This window comes from Ovis aries, chromosome 16, assembly GCF_016772045.2.
Source record: "Ovis aries strain OAR_USU_Benz2616 breed Rambouillet chromosome 16, ARS-UI_Ramb_v3.0, whole genome shotgun sequence".
NCBI lineage: Eukaryota > Metazoa > Chordata > Mammalia > Artiodactyla > Bovidae > Ovis > Ovis aries.
The window spans coordinates 24,264,210-24,287,159 of NC_056069.1; the positions used below are offsets into that span (position 1 = coordinate 24,264,210).

At 39.5% G+C, this 22,950-nt stretch overlaps 1 protein-coding gene across 1 annotated transcript; it reads right to left on the bottom strand.

The window, feature by feature from the left end:
- Positions 1–11,352: 11,352 nt before the first annotated feature.
- On the bottom strand, positions 11,353–21,730 carry GZMK (granzyme K). The gene is made up of 5 exons (XM_004016992.4): positions 21,599–21,730; positions 21,184–21,331; positions 14,662–14,812; positions 13,615–13,884; positions 11,353–11,754 (listed from the first exon to the last, which is right to left on the bottom strand). The coding sequence occupies exons 1-5, from the start codon at positions 21,660–21,662 to the stop codon at positions 11,593–11,595; spliced, it is 795 nt and encodes a 264-aa protein (XP_004017041.2). The 5' UTR covers positions 21,663–21,730; the 3' UTR covers positions 11,353–11,592.
- Positions 21,731–22,950: the final 1,220 nt, after the last annotated feature.

Sequence of the window (22,950 nt, forward strand, 5' to 3'; positions counted from 1 at the left end):
TCCAACATCTCCAATGACAGTGGGTGAGTTGGTGGCTAATACCCCAGTTTCCTAGCCCCACATTTGGAATAACTCTGAGGTGTGTTATGCACTGTCTCCCAGTTCCCCCATGGGATTGAGTTCCCTTGCCCATACTGGTAATCAGCATAAAAAAGTGCCCTTTATCACCTGTTTATTCTCACTCCTCTACTATCCTAGTGGCTTCCTAGTGGTGTGTCTCATAACTAGGTTACCTGCACACCGAAATTCTGGTATCAGTTTCAGTGTGTGTGTATGGAGGGGTCTCCCTCGTTGGTGGCTCAGATGGTAAGGAATCTGCCCGCAATGTGGGAGACCTGGGTGTGATCCCTGGATTGAGAAGATCCCCTGGAGAAGGGAAGGGCTACCCACTCCAGTGTTCTGGCCTGGAGAATTCCATGGACAGAGGAGACTGGCATTCTACAGTCCACAGAGTTGCAAAGAGCTGGACACGACTGAGCAACTTTCACTTTCCTTTTCACTTTTATATCACCAAGAAATGCTCTGATACCAGCTGGGGTGTCCTACAATTTAACTCAATTCTGATGGTGTCTGTCTATCAGAGAGAGCATCAGGTTCCTCAAGTTAAGGGCTCAGTGCCATAAGACTGCCCTTGCTTTGGATGCCAATTGAAATTCCAGGTTGTTACTTGTGTTTTTGACTGACTTGCTATAAATCAGAAGTTCCTATGACTCCCTTGATTAATATCTGGGAGCGGCTCTCGGATTCAGGAACCATGTTTACTCACTGAATTGTCACTTTATTACAAAGAATACTAAAGGATACGAATTCACAGTTCAGATGAAGAGATACATAAGGCGAGGTTCCGAACAAAGAAGCTTCTGTTCCTGTGGAATTTGGGCCTGGTATGGTGGCATGTGGAAGGGCTCTGTTTCACCAGCCTGGAAGCTCTTTGAACCGCCTCCTTTCAGGTTTTTATGGAGGCTTCATTACACAAGCATGATTGATTAAATCATTGGCTATTGGTGACTGATTCAACTTTCAACTCCTCTTACCTCTCCAGAAATCAGGGGGCAGAACTGAAAGCCCCATGGTAGGTTCCCCTGACAACCAGTTCCCAATCCTTAGGTACTTTCCAAAAGTCATCTCATCAGTCCTTAGGTACTTTCCAAAAGTCATCTTTTAATGTAAACTCCATTATGGAGGAAAGGTGCTTGTTATGAATAGTATGACACCCATTTCACCTTTGTGGCTCTCAAGCAATTTCAGAACCTGAAGTGAAAGTGAAAGTCACTCAGTTGTGTCCAATTCATTATGACCCCATGGACTTAACAGTCCATGAAATTCTCCAGGCCAGAATACTGGAATGGGTAGCCTTTCATTTCTCCAGGGATTCTTCCTAACCCAGGGATCGAACCCAGGTCTCCCGAACTGCAGGCGGATTCTTTACCAACTGAGCTATGAGGGAAGCCCCAGGACCTGAAGATAGGAGATCAAATATTGTAACAGAAGATGCTCCCGTTGCTCTTATCACTAAGGAAATTCCAAGACTTTGGGGGATCTGTGAACCAGAAACCATGGAGAAGACCAAATAGATATTAGAAATACACTTTGGTCATTTGAATGACCAAATATATATTTTTTACACGTCATGATATCTCACATTCAAATCTGTACCTCAGGATCTGCTTTTGGGCAAGTCCAAAGCAGGATAGCAGCCTTCTAGCATTTGGCTGGGGCTCCCCATGCCTCTTGTTCTTCCTGCCTCTCCCCATTCTCCTCATCTGCAACCACAATTTCAACCCCCAAATTTAAGGGTTGTTTTTTCTTTTATTTAATTATTTAATTTTGGCTGTGCTGGGTCTTCATTGCTGCCTGTGGGCTTTCTCTAGCTGCCGTGAGTGAGGGCTACTCTTCAGCTGCGGTGCAGCGCGTTCTCATTATGGCCCTCTTGTTGCAGGGCACAGGCTCTAGGGCACACCAGCTTCAGTGGCTGTGACACAGGGGCTTAGTTGCCCTGCAGCACGTGGGATCTGTTTTGAAAACCATGTTCCCTGTAGGCAGCTTCTTAACCACTGAACCACTAGGGAAGTCCTAGGGACTATTTTTCTGCTGTAGCTATTAGTATTTCTATGGAAATCTCCCTGCGGTAAGTAAGGAATAGGTATTCAGAATTAACAGTATCACAGAATCCTCCTGAAATAAGCAAGCCACATAGACTGACACTTGGGAAGGGGGAAAATGTCAAAATAAACCATTTCTTTGTAGAACTCAGGAATTCAACCTTCTTGACGACCAATTCCTAAATAAAATTTGGGCTGGAAGCAAATTGTCTGACATCTCTTGCATCAATACCACCATTAACAAAATTTGCAAGTTGTATCCATTCTCAGACTTATTGACCCTGATAGTATTTTAATAATTACATCAAGTTCAGCAGGCTCCTTTGAAAGTATAATTTTATACAGATTTGGAAAATATTACATTTCTAAATCTTTTATGCAATGAACTGACAAGAACAAGCATCTTATTAACATTAATGAAATATCTTACTCCTTGAAGTTCAATATTGCTAAAAGCTAAGTAGTATTTAGACAATGATGACAAGGCCAAAACAAGTAACTGTGAAAGTAATCTCTTTCAGACCAGGCATACTAAGTGCTTTTGTAACCTTTTTTTTCCTTCCTACAAAGTAATGACAAAACTTACCAAGTCTAATATAAAGGATGGCTCATTGAAATTTTAATTAAGTAATAATATTCAATGTTTATATAGTTTTTTTTTTTACCATAGGGCTCCAAGAATTATCAAATAATAATTTTGAACTTTCTAAGTCACCTACTTCACTGCCTCTTACCCCTCACCTTTATGAAGAATTTTAAAAAATAACTTCAAGCATATGATAATTATATTGTTAAAAGGTTCTAGAAGTAGAGTTTTATCAATTTGTCATCCATTTTTCAATCATTCATCATTACAATAAAATTTTCTATTTATCCATCCTTTCATCCACACACTCACCCATATACTTGCAAATTTTTGTTAAGCAACCGCCACATGTGAGGTCTTATGGTAAATTCTGGCTCTACAGTGGTTATCAAAACAGTTATGGGTCTCAGCTCTCATGGAGCTTGTAGTATAGTAAATTCTACAGCATAAATTCTAATAAGATTTATGTGATTATACTGTTTCCATCCAAAATAATTTTTGAAATATGTTTTTCCTAATTAAGATTCAGATGGTTAACTTCAGGTATAATACTGTTAGTTGCACAGATCTAGAGATAAGAACATTTGAAAAGAGAATGGAGGCCTCGTCTGAATACAGCTGAATTCAACAAACACAAACCTGTATTCCGTGCCGATTAATGTGGCTAGATCACATTATGAGGTGTGTCAGTGTGGCGAAGCAAGGCAGTGGCTCATGGAAACCAATATATTAGCTCACTTCTGTTTTAATGTTGTTCTGTTAAGTTTAAAAAAAAATAATTAAGAGAACAGAGGTTACAGGCAAGGCTAAAATTTATGATGCTTCCATCTTAAAATTCCTATGTCAACTTGGGATTTGCAAATTTTTCTTCCCTTCCTTGGTCATTGATGCTTCTAAAAGGGCAGATAAATAATCATTCCTGACTCATAGAGCAAGCTGACTCATCTCTAGCTGAGAGAAATGTACCATTTCCTCCAGAGATGTGTTTGCTCACATTGCTTAGTCGTAGATATCTCTATGCTGGGTTAGGTCCTGAGAGAGTTGAGTTCTCAAAAAGAGCAAATGAGTTCACCTCTATTTTCAATGACATGATTTTTACCACAGCAATTGCTGTAGCCTTTTTTTTTTTTTTTGTCTAGTCAGAGATGGGGAGTACGAAACTGGTGATTTAGATATTTCCTTCCCTCTGCCTTAGGAAATCGTTGACAAACTGCTAGTGAATCAGGCCTCATCTGTACTGGACAAGAGTGTTAAGAGGAAATTGTCCTGCAGGGATTCTGAATGACTCACACTTGACTGAGCTTTCTTTAGAACAATTTTTGTATTACAGGTGTTTTACGTTGATGCATGTTGCCATTATGACTACTCTATGCACATCACTTTTATAATAATTTTTGGAACATAGCGTATTTATTTGCATGTTCGTGTTAGCTTGTTAGACCCTGAGTTCCTACATGGCAGGAATTGTCTTTTCCTCTTGCTATTTCCAGGGATCAGCACAGTGCTCAGTTAATAGTGAGTGGCTCAGCCGTGTCTGACTCTTTGCGAGTCCATGGACTACACAGTCCATGGAATTCTCCAGGCCAGGATACTGGAGTGGGTGGCCTATCCCTCCTCCAGGGGATCTTCCTGACCCAGGAATCGAACTGGGGTCTCCTGCATTGCAGGCAGATTCTTTACCAACTGATCAGGAAAGCTCGCTCAGTTAATAGAGGTGCTTGATAAGTGTTTGTTGTGTGAATGAATGAATCTCTCTGGATGCTCAATAGTGAGGACTCAGAAGTGCATTTGGGTTGGTTATTAACGTGGCCACTCTGCACTGTTGGCTGGTATGACCACATGTGAACCTGCTTAGGTTTTATACAACATGGCTAATATTCATGGTATTTCTATATCCAGTGTTCTTCCAGTGGTGTTGCTCTTGTAGTTCGGATGGAAAAGCTGCTATATTATTTCAAATGGTTGTGAAATAATAAAATAAATAATAATCTCAAATGTCAGAGAAAATTATTTTCATCGAACTTAAAAAACAATTCTACAAGATCCATTACAAAATATACACAAAAAGAGAAAATAGTGTTACAGACTACTGAGTACCATGTATTATTTTTATAGTGGGAACAAAAATGTTTGCCATGCAGCAGTATGTGGTTAAGATAAAAATATCTTTTCAAATAAGTCAGGGGCATTTTTTTTCCATGTTAAGCCACAGGATGAAACAATAAGAAGGAAGTGATTTATTGATTATAACATTTAAAAGTTACTTTTCTGAATCAACTCTTATTTTAATAGGGCTAAAATCATTAGGAAGTTTGGAGGATATGGGCATAAGGGCATAAAGACATATGCTTGTCACTGTTTGGAGCATAAACCAGGGACAGACATTTTAAGTTTCTGATTTTATCTGTTAGGATTGGTCAAGGATGTATAATGGACTTCCTCGGTGGCTCGGTGGCAAAGAATCTGCCTGCCAATGCAGAAGGGGCAGGAAATACGAGTTTGATCTCTGGGTCGGGAAGATTCCCTGGAGGAGGCCATGGCAACGCACTCCAGTTTTCTTGCCTGGGAAATCCCATGGACAGAGGAGACTGGCGGGCTGTAGTCCATGGGGTCACAAAGAGTTGGACAAGACTGAGCACGCACGCATAAAGATGTATGTAACAGAAAGTTCCAAATAATCGTGGATTACACATATAAATGTTTTTCTTTCATGTAAAGGAAGTTCTCAGGCAGAGAGTACAGGAGTGGTATAGAGGCTCTCTCTGTTTCCTTGTCACTAACACTTGGTCTCTGTTCAAGTTTGCCACATGGTACCAAGATTTTTGCTGAAATTTTAGTCATCACATCTACAATCCAGGCAGAAGGAGGGAGGAAGGGGGAAAGGGCACTCCTTCCTGCTGAATCAGCTTTCTTTAAAGGAACTTCCTGGCTAAAAGTTTATTAGTTTTGCTTATCCTTTCAAAGAACCAGGTTCTTGGGTTCAAATGTTGTTTGGAATTTTTCTTGTTTCCTGAGGTAAGCTTGTATCATTATAAACTTCCCGCTTAGAACTGCTTTTGTTGAGTCCCATAGATTTTGGATGAAAAAGCTTAGGAAACCAAAAACAAAAGGAAAAGACAACCTATGAAATGGGAGAAAATATTTGCAAATGATGCTACTGGCAAGGGATTAATTTCTAAAATATACAATCAGCTCATACAGCTTAATATAAAAATAATCAAAAACTGGGCAGAAGACATAAACAGACATTTCTCCAAAGAAGATATACAGATGCCCAACAGGCACATGATGATCGATACCGCTACTTATTAGAGAAATGCAAATAAAAACTACAATGAGGTATTACCTCACACCAGTCAGAATGTCCATTAATAACTGCTAGAGAAAGTATACAGAAAAAGGAACCCTACTACGCTATTGGTGGGAGTGTAAATTGGCACAGCCACTTTAAAGAACTCTTCCTCAGAAAATGAGAGTTACCATATGACTGAACAATTCTACTCCTGGGCACACATCCAGAAAAGACAATAATTCTAATTCAAAAGGTATCTGAACCTCAGCATTCATAGCAGCACTATTTACAGTAGCCAAGACATGGATGCAACCTAAGTGTTCACTGACAGTTAAATGGATAAAGAGGATGGGTATATAGGTATATATATGTATGTGTCATGGAATGTTACTTGGTAATAAGAAAGAATGAAATAATGCCATTTGTAGCAACATGGATGGACCTAGAGATTATTATATTAAGTGAAATAAGTCAGAAAAGGGAAGACAAATATCATATGACATCATTTATATGGGAAACCTAAAGTAAATGACACAAATGAACTTATTTACAAACCAGACATAGACTCATAGACATAGAAAGCAGACTTATGGTTATCAGAGAGAAAAGGAATGGAGAAAAAAATATAGGAGCTTGGGATTATCATATATACACTGCTACACATAAAATAAGTAAGCAACTAGAACCTACTGTATAACATAGGGAACTATATTCAATGTCTTATAACAACCTATAAAGGGCAAGAGTCTGAAAAAGAAGTTCCATGTGCATTTGTGTATGTATAACTCAATCACTTTGCTATACATTTGAAACTAACACACATTGTAAATCAACAATAATTTAAATTAAAAAAATTAAATTAACAGAAAAAAATAAAGTAACTTTCTGGAAGCTCTCAGCCAGTGATTTTTACTTACATCTCCTGGACCATTACTAACAGTGAGAGAGCCTGGAAAAGGCCATCTTTTAGCTGTGTACATTTGTAACTCCAAATAAAATTTGAGGTTTGTTACCAGGGAATAAGGAGATGGCTGTTGAGTAGCAAATCAGCAGGCCCTGCTACTGAAGAAACCAGATAAAACACAGGTAAAAAAAAAGCCATAACACTTTCTGGGGGTTATTGGATGATCAGAGTACCAATGGGAATGTATATGTAGAGATACTCCAAATGTGAGTATCTGTGGCCAGAGCAGGGATGGCCTGAGTACTCTTTGAGGGTAAGGCAGGTTGTAGATCTGTTGAAATGTCTCATGGGGTAGTTAAAATTCATTATGTTGGCAAATTTATCAAGATTCAGGGTTGATCTTCATTACTGTAGGGATTGAAACTTGATTTTTTTTTAAAGCACTCTGAAAGTAGATGTGAGTCTTAAAGAGAAATTCAAACACCCTTAACTTAAAGGTAAAAAAAAAAAAATCATAGATGTAAGAAAGCAAAGTGTTTATTATTATTTTGCAATAAGAAATAAGTTTCAGGGAGCAAAATGCTCACAGAAATTTGCTTGGTGAGCATGGAATTAGAAAAAGACCAGATAAATCATCTGAATGCCTAGTGGAATTAGGCTAAAGGCAGGATTGGCTTGCTGTGGGATCAGAAGGCAGGTGTAAGGACTCATCTCCCTGTCTTCCCTGTATCCCCAGACATCCTCCTCTCCTTTTGGTTGGGATGTTCTTGAGAGATGTTCACTTTCAAGCTGATTATAGCCTATCTTGTAGACGTGGGAACCTCACTGTCTCTTCAGAGTGATTTGTGTATTTCCACTCTACCCCAGTATGTGTGGAGTTTACAATTTTAATTCTGTTAAAATTTAACTCTCAGAGGATAATTTAATTCTACTTACCTCTAAGTTCTCAGGAGATGCCTCAGTAAAGCCTCATATGCTGCCTCTAATAGGCTGTTACATAGACATTTACTGTTAAAGCCAGAAAATGAACATAACCCTTTTGTGGTGGAGGATAAATGGTGATGAGGAGGGTATGTCAGTCTAGAGTTGACTGGTATGACTCAGCAAAAAGACTGAAACAGTTAACAGGAAGTCAATGTGTGAAAGCCTGAAAACAGGGCTGAATCTTGACCACTATTCAAGGAAGACAACTGTTGAGCCAGAATGACTTGGTACTCAAAGAACTCATAAGACAGCCCCTGGGTAGCTTTCACGTGTGTCTCAGTAATCTTGTGGAATTGTAAGCTTTTTGACAGATCTGAGTATATTGCCCTCAGACAGTCTGTTTTCTCCCTCATCACATGTGTGTCCTTTCCCAAATGGAGAGCTTTGTCAAAGAGGAAGAGGGGCCTGACTGACAGAAAGCAGCTCTCCTTTAATGAAATGACTTTCTGAAACAATCAAGCTCTGAAGTACTATTCTGATTATTTCAGGGTGAGCTGGAATTTATTTTGCACAAAAACTGTGAAAGAGACTAACTCTGCTCCCTAGTCCTATGTCAGTTTAATTGCTCACATGCATTAATATTGACTATATTTGGACCTAATTGTTTTCAGTGCTGTCACTTTTTATTAAAACTGGATAGACAGAAAATAAAGCATGAAGCTTTTTCCTGTGTCTGTGAGGAATGCAAATGTGTTTTGTCCACAGTCATGAAGAAAGGAGAAGGTGGGATAACTCAGAATGGCAATACATAATATGTTCCCCTAAAACCCTTGAGCAGTTTAAAAATTTTTTAATTTTAAATTAAAGTTAAGAATTAAAAAAATTTAAATAAGAGCAGTTTTAAAATATGCCTCTTTTTGACTCTCAACTTACCTTTGAGGCCATAGATGGAATCAAATAAGCCCTCAAAGACAGAATTCCCCACACTAAAATGCCATATTCTTTTAGGCTATTTTGGGAAGGTTTTTGTATGTTTAATAAAATACTACTTCCCTGAAAGGATGAGGGATACTTTTCAATTGTGGGCTCCATCATCAGCTGCTGGTCAAAATAAGCTGTTTATCTTCCAGTTTCAGAGTCACCAGACCTTCCATAGCTGTTGATAGAAACTTCCTCTCTGGCAATCTGATCCGGTTGGACTATTGGATGTGAACAGCATGGAGTCTAAACTCAAAACACAACTCTCAAGTTTTTAGCAACAAATTATCAGGATACTCACCAACTGCAATCAGAGGAAATCTCAACAGTCCTTTTGTTATATTAAAGAGGCTTACAACAATACGTTCCATGGATTTGAAATTTAGATGAGATAATTATTTTTTTTACCAGTGAGTCCAGAGTTTCTATAAATCCCCCCTCTATTTTTCTTATGAAATACAGTCTTGGATTTCTAGGTCATAATCAGTATACTTTCAATGAATCAAAATGACACTAAAATGTAATTTTTAAAGAATCTTTTTTTTTTTACTTTATTCTCAAAGAAGTTCTATAATTTTAATTAGATTGCTTTTTAACACAGTGCTTCCATTTGTAAGTATTCATAGTCAAATAGTGCTGGTTAATGTTTCTAAAAGCCAAGACAACAAACAAACAAGCGTAAAAGTATCTATTTCTATATGAATATAAGAAAACTCAATGACGTCACATGGAAAAGAACATTATTTCTCTTCTGAAACCCAGGTTAAATGTAAAGGCCGAGATGAATCCTTTGGCTGCTGACCATTGAAGGAGAAGCCTGAATTATGCTCCCATGCTCTGCTACCACCCATTCAATTTAGAAATTGTTATCACTGTAATCACTGGACCACCACAATCAAGGACAGCTGAGACCCACAAGTGCCCCTACTGAATTGCGTTTTGGTCTTCAAGTGTCAATTCGTATTGAAGGATTTGTAAAAAAAAAAAAAAAAAAAAAAAAGCCATGAGACTTATTGTTCTTTTTTGTAAAATGTTATTAAGGATGTTTATTATCAGTGGCTTTCAGATTTGAGAATTTATTAGAATCAACTACATTCCTTTTAAACAATGCAGATTTCCAGGCCCACCTCAACCCTGTTCAATCTGAATCTCTAGGTAAGGAGCCAGAGCAGTCTATATTCCAAAACATCTTCTCAGGTTATCCTGATGCCTTTGGTAGAAATATATGAACCATGGCACTATGTCTTTCTTAAGGGGATCATGGAAGACAGTTCTGTTTCCAGCACCAGAGGCTCTGCCTCTGGAAAAACAGTATTTTTATTCCTTGAATACTGTAATTCATATAACTGTTGTGTTGGTCTCTTTGCATTGACTCATAGGGCCAAATATGGCTCCTTCTAGCAAAAGTGTAGGGAGGAAATTGTGACACTTTGAGTATTAACAACATTCCTATGTTCATCTTCTCTTTCTTACTCTCATTTCCTCCTTGTCTCAATTCCTTCACCAAATTTATTTTAATTAATTAGTGAGTTAATCACACTTATTTACTTTTGGCCCTCCTCACCCATTTCTCTTACTCCTCACCCTCCACCTCTGGCAACCACTAATTTGTTCTCTGTATCTATGATCTTTTTGTTAAAGATTCCACATATAACAGAGGTCATTTAGTATTTGTATTTCTCTGTCTGACATTTAATTTAGCATAATGCCCTCAAGGTCCATCTATGTTTTTGAAAATGGCAAGATTTCATTATTTTTTATGGTTGACTAATATTCCATTATGTGTGTGTGTATGTATGTGTGTGTATAAACCACAATTTCTTTATTTCTCATCCATCAATAGCCATTTAAGTTGTTCCATATCTTGGCTATTGTAAATAGTTCTGCAATGAACATGTTGTTGTTTACTTGCTAAGATGTGTCTGACTCTTTGCAACCACATAGACTGGAATCCGCCAATCTGTAGGATTCTCCAGGCAAGAATACTGGAATGGGTTGCCATTTCCCTCTCGAGGGGGGTCTTCCTGATCTGAGTCTCCTGCATTGGCAGGCATATTCTTTACCTCTGCATCACGAGGGATGACTGCAATGAACATGGGGTGCGTATATCTTTTTGAGGTAGTGTTTTAATTTTCTTCAAAGATTTGAAAGTGAAATTGATGGGTCACATGGTATTTCTATTTTTTTCAGGAAAAATTGTTTACAATTTCACAATTTTTAAATTGCCTTTTTTTTTATATGTTGCTTTAAATCCTGTTGGGAAGAAAATGTGACATAAAAATAATCAGCACTATCTAAATATTTGTATAAACCTTGATAATTTTTTCTTCACTTGAGCTGGGATATTTGAATTTAGTGTTTCTTCAGACATGACTTAGCAACTGAACAACACCAATAATTTTAAAAATACAGCTTTAAGAATGATACAGCAGAAATAACAATGTAAATGTGGTTGAAGGTGATGCCACAACTGTCTTTTTTAATCATCTTTTTGCACATTGTGGGGGTGTAGATTGAGTTGGGGGACATATCATTCCCTGTATCTTATTTCCATATACGATGAATAGACACTCTTCTAAATTTTATTCAGAATAAAAGCAGCATAGAAGAAATACATCAGTGGTACCTGTGAAAAAGAACTTGATTCCTCAACAAAATCAGTCCTAACAGGTCAGGAGTGGACCCTGACTGTGCTCCACCTTAACTACATTCAAGTACGTGTGCAGATAAGTTAGCCTGTGGAACACATTAATGAAACAAAAATGAAAACAAGCAACTGACAGAGCCAAGAAAATCATCTGTAGTCTTAGTCCGCATGAGATGGGGCCAAGTTGCTTTTGATCCAAGCTTGGTATTTCCGGGTTAATAGGATGTAGATTCCAGGTTTCTTGGCATCACCACATTTGCGACCTCCAGAAACTAAGGCATGAAAGGCACCTTTGCAGACCAAGGGGCCCCCTGAGTCACCCTGGAAAGAAGAAAGCGGGCAGATATTTGGCAAGAAGATGTTGAACTTTTTGGACTATCAGCTGTTAATAACCATCAAATGATTATTATCTGGGTCATTGGTTTCTTTTGCCCTACAGAGTGCCTGATACAGTCCCTGAGCAGTATAAGTTCTCTGTGTCTCTCTCTCCATCCAGAACAATGGTTTTGTCCATTTGTCTCTCTGCCTCTCTTTGTCCATGTCCCTGTCTCAAAGACTTTGTACATGCATATATGTCTTTTAGCAGTCACTGGGACTGTTGAGCTTTATTCATTAAGAAATGGGGAGACAAGGAAGTTTGAAATAATCCACTGAAATAAAAGAAATTTTTAAAATTAAGAATTTCATTTTGGTGCTCATGGGTTTGAAATCAAGTTGCTATTGAGGCTGACAGAAAAAAGCAATATATTAGAGTAAATGTCTTGGTGGTGGGCACTCTACCTTCTCTATTATTTTTTTCCCATTGTCATATGGTTGAACATGGGGCTCTGCACATACCCAACACTTAGTAAATACTTGCCCAATGAACAGATTCTTGAGGACTCACTCTGACAACAAAACATGTAACAAAAATTCTGTCAAGGAAAGTGACAAGGTAATAGAGAAGGAAGCCTGGCTTTTCAGATAAGGAGCTGGGTTTTGAATCTAAAGAGCAGCCTTTGCCTCTGCTGCCATGCAGGTCCAAAAGTGCAGTACTTTGTGCTTGGTTGGCCCTGAAAATAGAGATTTGGAGGTGACAATCTTGGGGTATTACAGTCACGCATGATCTTTGAGATCATCAGATCCTCCCCTTAAAAATGCTTAATATAGCATTATGTGAATATATTTTTCTAAAGTAATCCATCTGTGCTAGGTAGCCTTCATCACCTGTTAACATGGTGGTGATTTAGTCACTCAGCTGTGTCTGACTCTTTAAGACCCCATGGACTATAGCCCACCAGGTTTCTCTGTCCATGGGATTTCCCAGGCAAGAAAACTGGAGTGGGTTGCCATTTCCTTCTCCAGGGGATCTTACTGACCCAGGGATTAAACCTGATCTGCATTGCAGGAGGATTTTTTACCTACTGAGCCACCAGGGAAGTCCTTTATTTTATTTTTTTTTATGACTCAAGAAACAAAGAATTTGAAAAACATGAATGTTGTTCTTTTAGTCAGTTAGCAGTCAACATTATTTATGAAACACAGAATATTGAATATACATTTGAGCTTTTTGCATTTGAATTTTATAAGACCTCTCTATTAATTAGTTTAGGGGCTTATCCTGTGGCTCAGCAGTAAAGAATTTGCCTGCAACGCAGGAGGTGCAGGAGACATGGGTTTGATCCTTGGGTCGGGAAGATCCCCTGGAGGAGGGCATAGTAACCCACTCTAGTATTCTTGCCTGGATAACCCCATGGACAGAGGCGCCTGGTGGGCTACAGTCCATAGAGTGGCAAAGAGTAGGACACCACTGAAGTGTGCATGCACATATTGATTAGTTTAAAGCTGGGGTGGGTCAGGGATTGAGAGATTATTTTCTAGTCACCACTTGTGACCTCAGGGTTGGTAGGCTTTCTAAGGAGGATAGTACACCTCAGAGGAAGCCTGTAAAAGTTATCAGATATAGTCCATTACCCTGATTAACAAACATTAATGAGTGCTAACCGTGTGTTTCACAAGTTCTATGGCTTATTTGTAGTGGCAGATGAGAAAGCACAGTGGAGGCTGTGCAGGATTGGAGAGCACCTTTTCGGAGTTGTGATGCTGTGTTCGCCACACCTCTCCTCCTTGCTGCGAGTGTGCAGATAGAGCTTGACTATAGCTCAGCACCCTGAAATGCCTGTTTGAGTGAGGGACTCTTACCTGACAGGAATCCTTCTGGCCTCTGGCGTCTCCTGCACATAGCATGGTTCTAGTTATAATAGGGTTGTGGTTGTAATAATCTCGGCTGTTGCACATTTTTCGACTTATGACAGTGACAGTGACTTCTCGCAGGGTATCAGAAGGGGTTAAGCATTCTGGATCAGTGGCTCCCCAGCCAACAACCTGGCATTTTGTTCCAGCTTTAATATCAGTTTTAGCTCTTGGGTGGAGCAGTTGGACATGTTCGTTGAGTATTGCGGCTGTGTGAAGCTGACAGATTGAAAAGAGAGTAAATGATCTTTTGTCCCCAGTAGTATTTTGTGATTAGTCTGATCGATGTATGTGTGGTCCCTCTGTACTCTGAGGGCGTCCTTTTTCTTGAATCTACTTTGGTGGTAGCCCACAGCTGCATTTGTGGTTGTTGCTTTTCTGAACATGCTCTTCATTCCCTTTAGAGCTCAGTGATGCTCAGGGAGGAAGCTTACATAGAGCAGGAATTTTGCCCAGTCTCAAGCCAACTGGCCTTTGCTCTGCATTGGATGATTTTCTGTGGAATAACATCCATAGGTCATGACTTTGAGGGCTGGGCTCTTTCCTGCTGGATAGGACCCTTGAGTATGGTCTAGACTGAGTTTGAACTGGACTTAGTATGGTCTAGACTAAGTTGTAACTCACTTCTGTGTCCCTGAAGTCACTTGCTTGGCTCTGTTGTATAAGCGACTTGTACTTTTCATTTGCTAATGAGAAAAGCATTGGGAGAAAAAGCTTGCAGTGTGGATCCCTGCGCCTGTTGGGAGGTTCTCCTCCCACGAATGTGAACATCAGAGCTGTTTTTCCTTGTATAAACATAGCCCAGGCGTGTTTATGATATATTCTTTTTTCTTTCAAGGCATTAAATGGAGTACAATGAGCCCTAATAGAATATGTCACCACACATCACCTTGAACAGAGGGAGAATGCTAACAAAATGCTTTGTTAGATGATTTAACAACTGAACTGTGAGGTATAAGAATGTTGGAGAAATTGAAGGAACACAATGCTACATACCTTAACCAGCATAATGTCATTTGATTTAGGGTCTGTTGTAAATCCTGGGAATCGTATGAATTTTTTAATCTTAAATGTTTGCTTGGAGGCCTCATTCTTTGAGAGGGAGTGTGCTCCTAAAACCACTTTGGAAGACTGGCTTTTGGGAAACCTGAAAAAAGCGAAAAGAATAGACACACAGAATGGCTCCCCAATCTTCCAATGGGGAGTAGAAATGGTGGAGAAACCATATACATACAAGAATAAGGACCAGCTTCAGGGTAACTTGTGCAGGATTAGGTGGAGTGACAGAGGTCATGGGCCCAATAATGAGAGGATGAAAACAAGGGCCAAATCCATCCCACTCCAATTCCCCAGCTAGTGCCATATGGTGGGAGGGAAAGAAGGAAAATCCTAAATGACCGAATTCAAGTTTATTCACCTTCCCAATATTAAATATTTTAATAACTAAAAGGAAAAGACTCAACTCTGGGCTTCCTTGGTGGCTCAGCAGTAAAGAATCTGCCTCCAATGCAGATTCGATTCTTTGGTGTGGAAGATCCCCTGGAGAAGGAAATGGCAACCCACTCCAGTATTCTTGCCTGGGAAATCCATGGACGAAGGAGCCTGATGGGCTACAGTCCATGGGGTTGCAAAGAGTTGGACATGACTTAATGACTAAACAACAACAAAGTCAACTCTACACTTGCTAATCTGGTATGTCTAAATCTCATCTCAGGGCAATAGGGAGAATTAAGATCCATTCTCATATGTTCTGTCCACTCAATTAGAAAGATGATTCAGACAAGAAAGGAAAACTTTCCTCTAGGTGAAAAATCATCTGAAATTAAGGTACTTTAGAGTTAGTAGCCATAGATAATTCCATGGTGGAGATTTAGAGGATAAAACTGGTGAGTCAGATGATGGAAACAATACTTTTGTTCTTTTTTAAATCCCTGCTGCTGCTGCTGCTAAGTCACTTCAGTTGTGTCCGACTCTGTGCGACCCCATAGACGGCAGCCCACCAGGCTCCCCCGTCCCTGGGATTCTCCAGGCAAGAACACTGGAGTGGGTTGCCATTTCCTTCTCCAAAGCATGAAAGTGAAAAGTGAAAGAGAAGTCGCTCAGTCATGTCTGAACCGACTCTTAGCGACCCCATGGACTGCAGCCCAGCAGGCTCTTCCATCCATGGGATTTTCCAGGCAAGAGTACTGGAGTGGGGTGCCATTGCCTTCTCCAGTCATATACAATTATAGTATGCCAATGTTTCAAAAGTTGATCTGATTTATTGTATGTTGAGTAAAATTATATTCACATCATTATGAAAATAGAAAATTATTTTTGAGATTTCAACAACACCTTAGACCTGTTTCCAGACTTCCCTGGTGGCTCAGATGGTAAAGAGTCTGCTTTTGATCTCTGGGTTGGGAAGATCCCCTGGAGAAGGAAATGGCAATCCACTTCAGTATTCTTGCCTGGGAAATCCCATGGACAGAGGAGCCTGGCAGCCTACAGTCCATGGGGTTGCAAAGAGTCAGACACGACTGGAGTGACCAACACTTTCACTACACTTTGGAACCACTTTCATTCTACAAAAATGTCCCATTTTTATGTGTGTTCTCAGGAAACACCCATCTTCGAATCCTTTTTTTAGAACAAGGAAGGTAATAAAAAAGAATTATATTCGTTTGCATTTGTAACTATTTCACTGTCATATGGAAAAGGGTCAGGGCAGTTTACAATAAAAACACACATATCTGATAAACACACATATATGCTGTGCTGTGTTGTGCTTAGTTGCTCAATCATGTCCGACTGTCTGTGACCCCATGATGTAGCCTGCCATGGGGATTCTCCAGGCAAGAATGCTGGCGTGGGTTGCCATGCTCTCCTCCAGGGGATCTTCCCAACTCAGGAATTGAACCCAGGTCTTCTGCATTGCAGGCAGATTCTTTATCAGCTGAGCTACCAGGGAAGCCCAAACACACATATATATAGACGAATGAAGATTAGCAAAAATTAAAAAGAGCACAGAAACATACAGAAAAAGGAAGAAAAGTTTGTTTCAGGTTTGGGGAACCAGTGCATGACTGTGCTTAAATGGGTTTGTATGGTAGGGCTCTGACTGCCGGGAATTAACACTTTGGGGTTTCTACCAAAAGAGTTTATTTTGGTTTATTTTGGGAATTTCAGCTCTATTTGTTGAAAAATTCGCCTGTTGCAAAATCAGGATGGGGATGAAATTCTCAAAGGATGTGGATTGGATTTCCTAGGATTGATTCAAACTCAGATTCAGTGTACCTGCTAAACCCAAAGCTGTGGAGGGGAAGGATAATATAAAATCCCTGGGGCTACTGATTAAATAGAAAAGACAGGTATGTACATAAATAACTAACATGGAAAGGCAGGGAGATATGAATGTGGGATGTGGAAGATGAATTCTGACTAGGGGAAGGGGGCAGAGAAAATGTCTGGTTTTCCTTCATCTTTTACCAATGTCCTTGATCCGTTAATGACTTTGAAGTGTTTTGTTTACTTTTTGTCTCCACTGGGACATGTGAATACCAAAAACAACCCAAGCAGACCATGAATGTTTTTTGAATTTTCCATTTCTAGATACAGTTCAACTGTAATCTGTACTACAAAGGTCAATATTTTCTGCCCACAGGATACCTGGAATTACCTGAGTCCCAGAATCCCACCTCCTTAGCTAAATTCAGGTTTGAATTCCCTTGGAGGAGAAGCAACAATACAGGTGTCTCATTTGCACAGCACAGTGTTTCCCTATGGGTGGTCTAAAGACCAGCTTCAGAATCATCTGGAGGTTTTTGGCTGCATGGCAACTTTATAAGCTCATGCCAAGTCCCTTCAAGCCTCTTACTTCCTCTGCCAGTCTGCCTTGGCACTGAGCAGTGTTTCTGCTTAGACCCATTCCTCTGGGTTTGATAGTGAAGGTAGATTTCCTATTTTTTTGAGATCTTTTGCATAAGAGAGGAGGGAATGACCAGGCTGTCAGAGACGGGCTATTACGGTTTTATTCCATCAACATGACTGGATCATGAAATTTGTTCCTGAGTGATTGCTGTGGAAGGTACAAATACACAGATATTAATATAACATTGTTGTTGTTCAGTTGCTAAGTCATGTCCAACTCTGCCACCTCATTCATGGACTGAAGCACACCAGGCTCCTCTGTCCTCCACTGTCTGGAGTTTGCTCAGATTCATGTCCAATATAACATTATAACATTAGACAACATTTATTAAATTATTTTAGTGTGTCAGGTTTTGTGCTAAGCATTTTACATATTTTCCCTCATTTAAACCTCACCATGGCCCAGTGAGGGAGGTATGATGATCATCCCATTTTGCAGATGAGGAAATTGATGATCAGATACATTAACAAACTTGAGAAAGTCCCACTGATACTAAGCGGAGGCTCCAGGATGCAGTGAAATTAGGATTAAAGCTCTGTTGGTTTGAACCCAAGGTCTGAATTTGTAACCATTCTACTATGGGAGCCTTGAGAGATTTGCAATGGAATGAGGGCATGTGGAAGGGGTGGAGGTGGGGTTCTATCTATAATATTTGCTGGCTAAGCAGGTGACGCGGCTTCCCTTGTGGCTTAGCTGGTAAAGAATCCACCCACAATGCGGGAGACCTGGGTTTAATCTCCGGGTTGGGAAGATCCCCTGGAGAAGGGAAAGGCTACCCACTCCAGTATTCTGGCCTGGAGAATTCCATGGACCATAGTGGGGTCCATGGGGTCGCAAACAGTCGGAGTGACTTTCACTAAGCAGGTGACATGATGGGGCAAGTGTTCAGTGGGAGAAGGCATTGGAAGAGACTCAGGAAGACAATAGACAAGACTTGGTGAGAGTTTTGCTTCTGATAAATTGAAATGCTGAAAATAAGATTATAAAAGACACTTTTTTTTCTCTTTGCCAGTTTCCTTTTATAATCAGCGTGGCAACTAACAGAGGGGCCTAAGTGAAGAACTTAGTGCGGATGAGTAGTGAGAAGGGAACACCCCAGATCTGGCCTCCTTCATCATTTTGCTGAGAGAGGGGTCTAGTGTTACTAAGCTATTCCCACAGGATACTTGGGAGTACATTTGTGGGAAGCCACCATTGAACTATTTCATAAATATTTTGGATTTCATAAAGTTTAATATTTTTCCAAGCACCAATATGCCTACATTTTTACACCCAAGTGTCCTGTAGAGGAAATCTGAGCCACATATTCTGGAGTTCTTTTAAACTCCAGCCATTTAAAACAATATTTAGCAATGTTTTTTTTTTTTTTTAATTCCAAGATTCCCTTTTCCCCATTTTTCAATTTGTGAATGTATTTTTACTGAATCAAGCTCATTTGACAAAATTTAGAATTCAACTTAATAATACTATTTATCTGTGGGTAGTTGGCTCTCCACGCCAGTATTCTTGCCTGGAGAATTCCATGGACAGAGAAGCCTGGTGGGCTACAGTTCACAGGGTTGCAAAGAGTTGGACATGACTGAGTGACTAACACTCTCACTTTTCTCCTTTGGGTAAGCCTTTATGGCTTACAAAGGATGTCACATAATGTGCTTTTAGCTTAGCAAAAACCAAAAAACCCTTCTTCTCCAATTTATTTCCCTTTTTTCTATCCAGCATTTGTTCAGCCTTTATAATAAATCAAGCTCCATATCTGGGGAGGTGATAATTCATTTGAATGTGTAACCACAAGCATATCTGAAGTGTGCGTATTTGAAATCGAATGAACATTTAACGATGGTCACCCTTTGCCTAACTGGTCCCCAGGGGACAAATGCCTTAGAAAGGACAGAAGTGATGTGGACCCAAGTGTTATTTCTGTGACAGCAAGAACCCCACTTAAATGAAGTAGCCATGTTAAGTCAGAAATTAGTGGCTTGCTATTTAGAAATAAAACAGAAGTTCACACAGTTTGCAGGCTTCAAAATTTCTTGTTTGTCTTCAAATAGTCTCATTAAAATGGGGGCAACCAAACAAAATCCCCAAGATATGAAAGCAAGGTCAATCAGTTGTTTCCTTTAGGCATATAACTGATGCCTAGACGGTAAGTGATTATGGCTAAGAGGTTCTTAAGTGTAGTGCTGTCATGTTTGTAAGGAAAGGAGAAGGCTCATCTTTTCTTATTTTTTAGCTTATTCAGGCTAGAAAGATAAAGAAGAAATATACAAACAAAAAACAACTCCCCCAAACCAAAACAAGCAAATAAAACAACAAACACCAAAGTAGTTTTCTATTGCTTTTCTTTGATGATGTTTGCAGCATCCCAAGAAGGGTTTTGGATAGTTTTAGCTGAAGTAAGAAGACTCTGGACAGTCCCTTGGACTGCAAGGAGATCAAACCAGTCAATTCTACAGGAAATTAACCCTGAATATTCACTGGAGGGACTGACGCTGAAGCTGAAGCTCCCAGTACTTTGGCCACCTGATGCGAAGACCTGACTCATTGGAAAACACCCTGATGCTGGGGAAGTTTGAAGGCACGAGGAGAAAGGGGCAGCAGAGGATGTGATGATTAGACAGCATCACTGACTCAATGGATATGAGTTTGAGCAAACTCTGAAGCACAGAGAAGCCTGGAGTACTGCATTCCATGGGACTGCAAAGAGTGGGACACGACTTAGCTACTGAATAACAGTCAGAGAATCCTAGAGTGAGAGGTTATAGTCCGTCTCTACAAATACTTTCATTTTTGGTATCCCAGAAAAATACTCACCTCCTCTTTTTCTGTGTAAATCATCTAAACTTTTTCTTTTTTTTCACCTACGGAAACTGTTGCCCCTTATAGCTGTGATTCCTAAATTGTGAACTCAGGCCTCTGGGGTAGGCCTTGAGCAGGGGAGTTAAGGTTAGGGTCTAAAAGTCTATAAGCAAAGCCAATCTATTGCAACTTATCTGTTAAGTATTTTAAAATATTTAAATAGATAATATTTAATCCTCAAAACCCCATGAAGCAGTTATGTACTACAGTTATTATAACCCATTTTTAAAATAGGGTGCAAAGTCAGGATGTCTGATTTCCCCTAACAAGGTCAGGAACATTGCTGCTTCAGTTGTAACTGTTGCTGTGTTCCTTGGCATTACATGACAGACTTGAATTTGTCTATTAGGTTGTCTAGATCTCCCAGAAAAGTAGAACTTCAGGCAGAATCAAGGATGTGTGAGACGGTAAAATCGGCTCCACCAATTCGTCAGTTATCACAGAAGCTAAGGGTAAATCACGGTGGTGCTAGTGATAAAGAACCCTCCCGCCAATGCAGGAGACCTAAGAGGCGCAGGTTTGATCCCTGGGTCAGGAAGATCCCCTGGAGGAGGAAATGCCAACCCACTCCAGTATTCTTGCCTGGAGAATCCCATGGTCAGAGAAGCCTGGCGGGCTACAGTCCATGGGATCACAAAGAGTTGGACGCGACTGAAGTGACTTAGCACGCACAAGGGTAGATTGAATTTTCTCCCGGGAGAGGTGAGATTCTTTTCTAGGGAACTTGAGGGAACACAGAGAGTAATACTCACCGGAAGTGGCAGTGGGCTGCTGTGAGCACCCACTGAGGATGGATCAGCACTCCCCCACAGATGTGGTCGCCGCCGTACTGCAGGGATGCCATAAATGGCCTGGAGTGAGGGGACACTTCTCTCCCTCCAATAATCTCCATGTTAAAACCTGCCAAAGAAAACCAAGAGTTAATGGAAGAGATCTAAGTGGATTATTTCTCTTAATTCTTTTGACAGTCATTATGTCATTTTCTAAGATTAAAAATCTTTCAGTCGCCTAATAGTGATTATAATTTTACTGATGAACAATTGCATGCTACATTATAGCTTATTGGGATCTACATGGATATAAACATTATTTTCATTTATAATGTGGTAACACAATCACTAGAAACTCATTGAATGCTGACAGGTGGTAGGTATAGGAGATACTTACAGTCTGGAGTCATGTAAGTCCCGGCTAGTAGGAAACATAGAAAAAAAGAAGAAAACTTAGTCATGTTAGTGGCTTAGATTTAAGAAGCCCAGATGAAATATTCTGACTGTATTGGCGCCGGAAGAAGAGTCTGAAGGCGGAGTTTTGATTTTGCAAATTTAACCTTCTCACCACAGGTGTTTCGGAGGTAAAGTTTTTCACACCTAATGTTAAAGGTATGAATCAGTTTGGGGAGTTTCAGAATTATGCTTTTAGGACTTTTTGAAACAAGGTATGTGTGCCATAAAGATCTCATTTCCAGAGTTTACCATTTTCAGTATCTGTATAAGTACTCATGTTATAAATGGTGAGAGAATAAAAATTATCCAAACCATAAGAACTCAATGAAGTTGCAGACAGAGTTCAAAGATGTTCACTGCTCTAAAGTAATACTTACTATTTTTCCTGGCAGAAAATGGTGCCTATCATATTTAGTTTCTATTTTTCATTTGGACATAGATTTATTACATAGAGAGACATGGAACCTTGCACAGATCATGGTTGCCTTACAATAAGTCTTAGCTAAAGCCTGAATATCATCCAGAGAAACCCATATGTTTTGTAGCAAGCCTATTCCTAGACATGCCATTTTCTCTAAATGTGACCAAATTTGGTTAAATTTTAGTTACATTTTTGGGAGATTTCATAATGTTATTAAAGGGGAACATTGGCAACATATTTTAAAATTCTGAGTCTTTATTTTACTCATTTTCAATTGAAAATGACCATGTGTTTATCCAGGGTCTTAATAATAGTATCTTTTCAAAATCAAGGACTGTACTTTGTCACTCTCCCCAGGAACAGATGAAATGCATTGCCAGCCTTTCTATAGTACTTTCTCCTTTACTATAAAAGATATTAGCCTTACGCTTCTATGAGATTCTGTCTGTGCTGGGTGCTGATCACTAGGGTAGATGTTATTAAATGAATACAGACAGACCAATTAGGCACCGCACAAGACCCCAAGCGCTTTCTAAAAACACTGATCAAAATTAATCTTTAATTAACAGATCTTATTTTCTTTCTTCTAAAATATTTGCATCCTATCTTTTATTTTTTTACAAAAATAAATTGAAATCCAGAGCTATTATTCTTGCCAGATTGCAAAAGACTCCTACTGAATTGTTTTCTAGCAAGACAGTAGGAATAACACTAATAACTATTATACTTGCATATTCTACATTAAATTTAACAAATGTCTTAAATCTTCCTAAAATTCTCTTTACGTGGTCATTTATATGTTTTCATGTCTTATGTCTGTGTGGAAGGCAGGACAAACTATTATATCTGTTACAGTTAAAGAAATTGACTCA

Excerpts from the sequence above, each read along its gene's own strand:
- GZMK (XM_004016992.4), bottom strand. The coding sequence starts at position 21,662 with ATGACTAAGTTTTCTTCTTTTTTTCTATGTTTCCTACTAGCCGGGACT. Across the intron at positions 14,813-21,183 it reads GCAGCCCACTGCCACTTCCG|GTTTCCCAAAAGCCAGTCTT; the intron begins GTGAGTATTACT and ends CGCTTTTTTCAG. Across the intron at positions 13,885-14,661 it reads ATGACATTATGCTGGTTAAG|CTTCACACAGCCGCAATACT; the intron begins GTATGTAGCATT and ends TCAATCTGTCAG.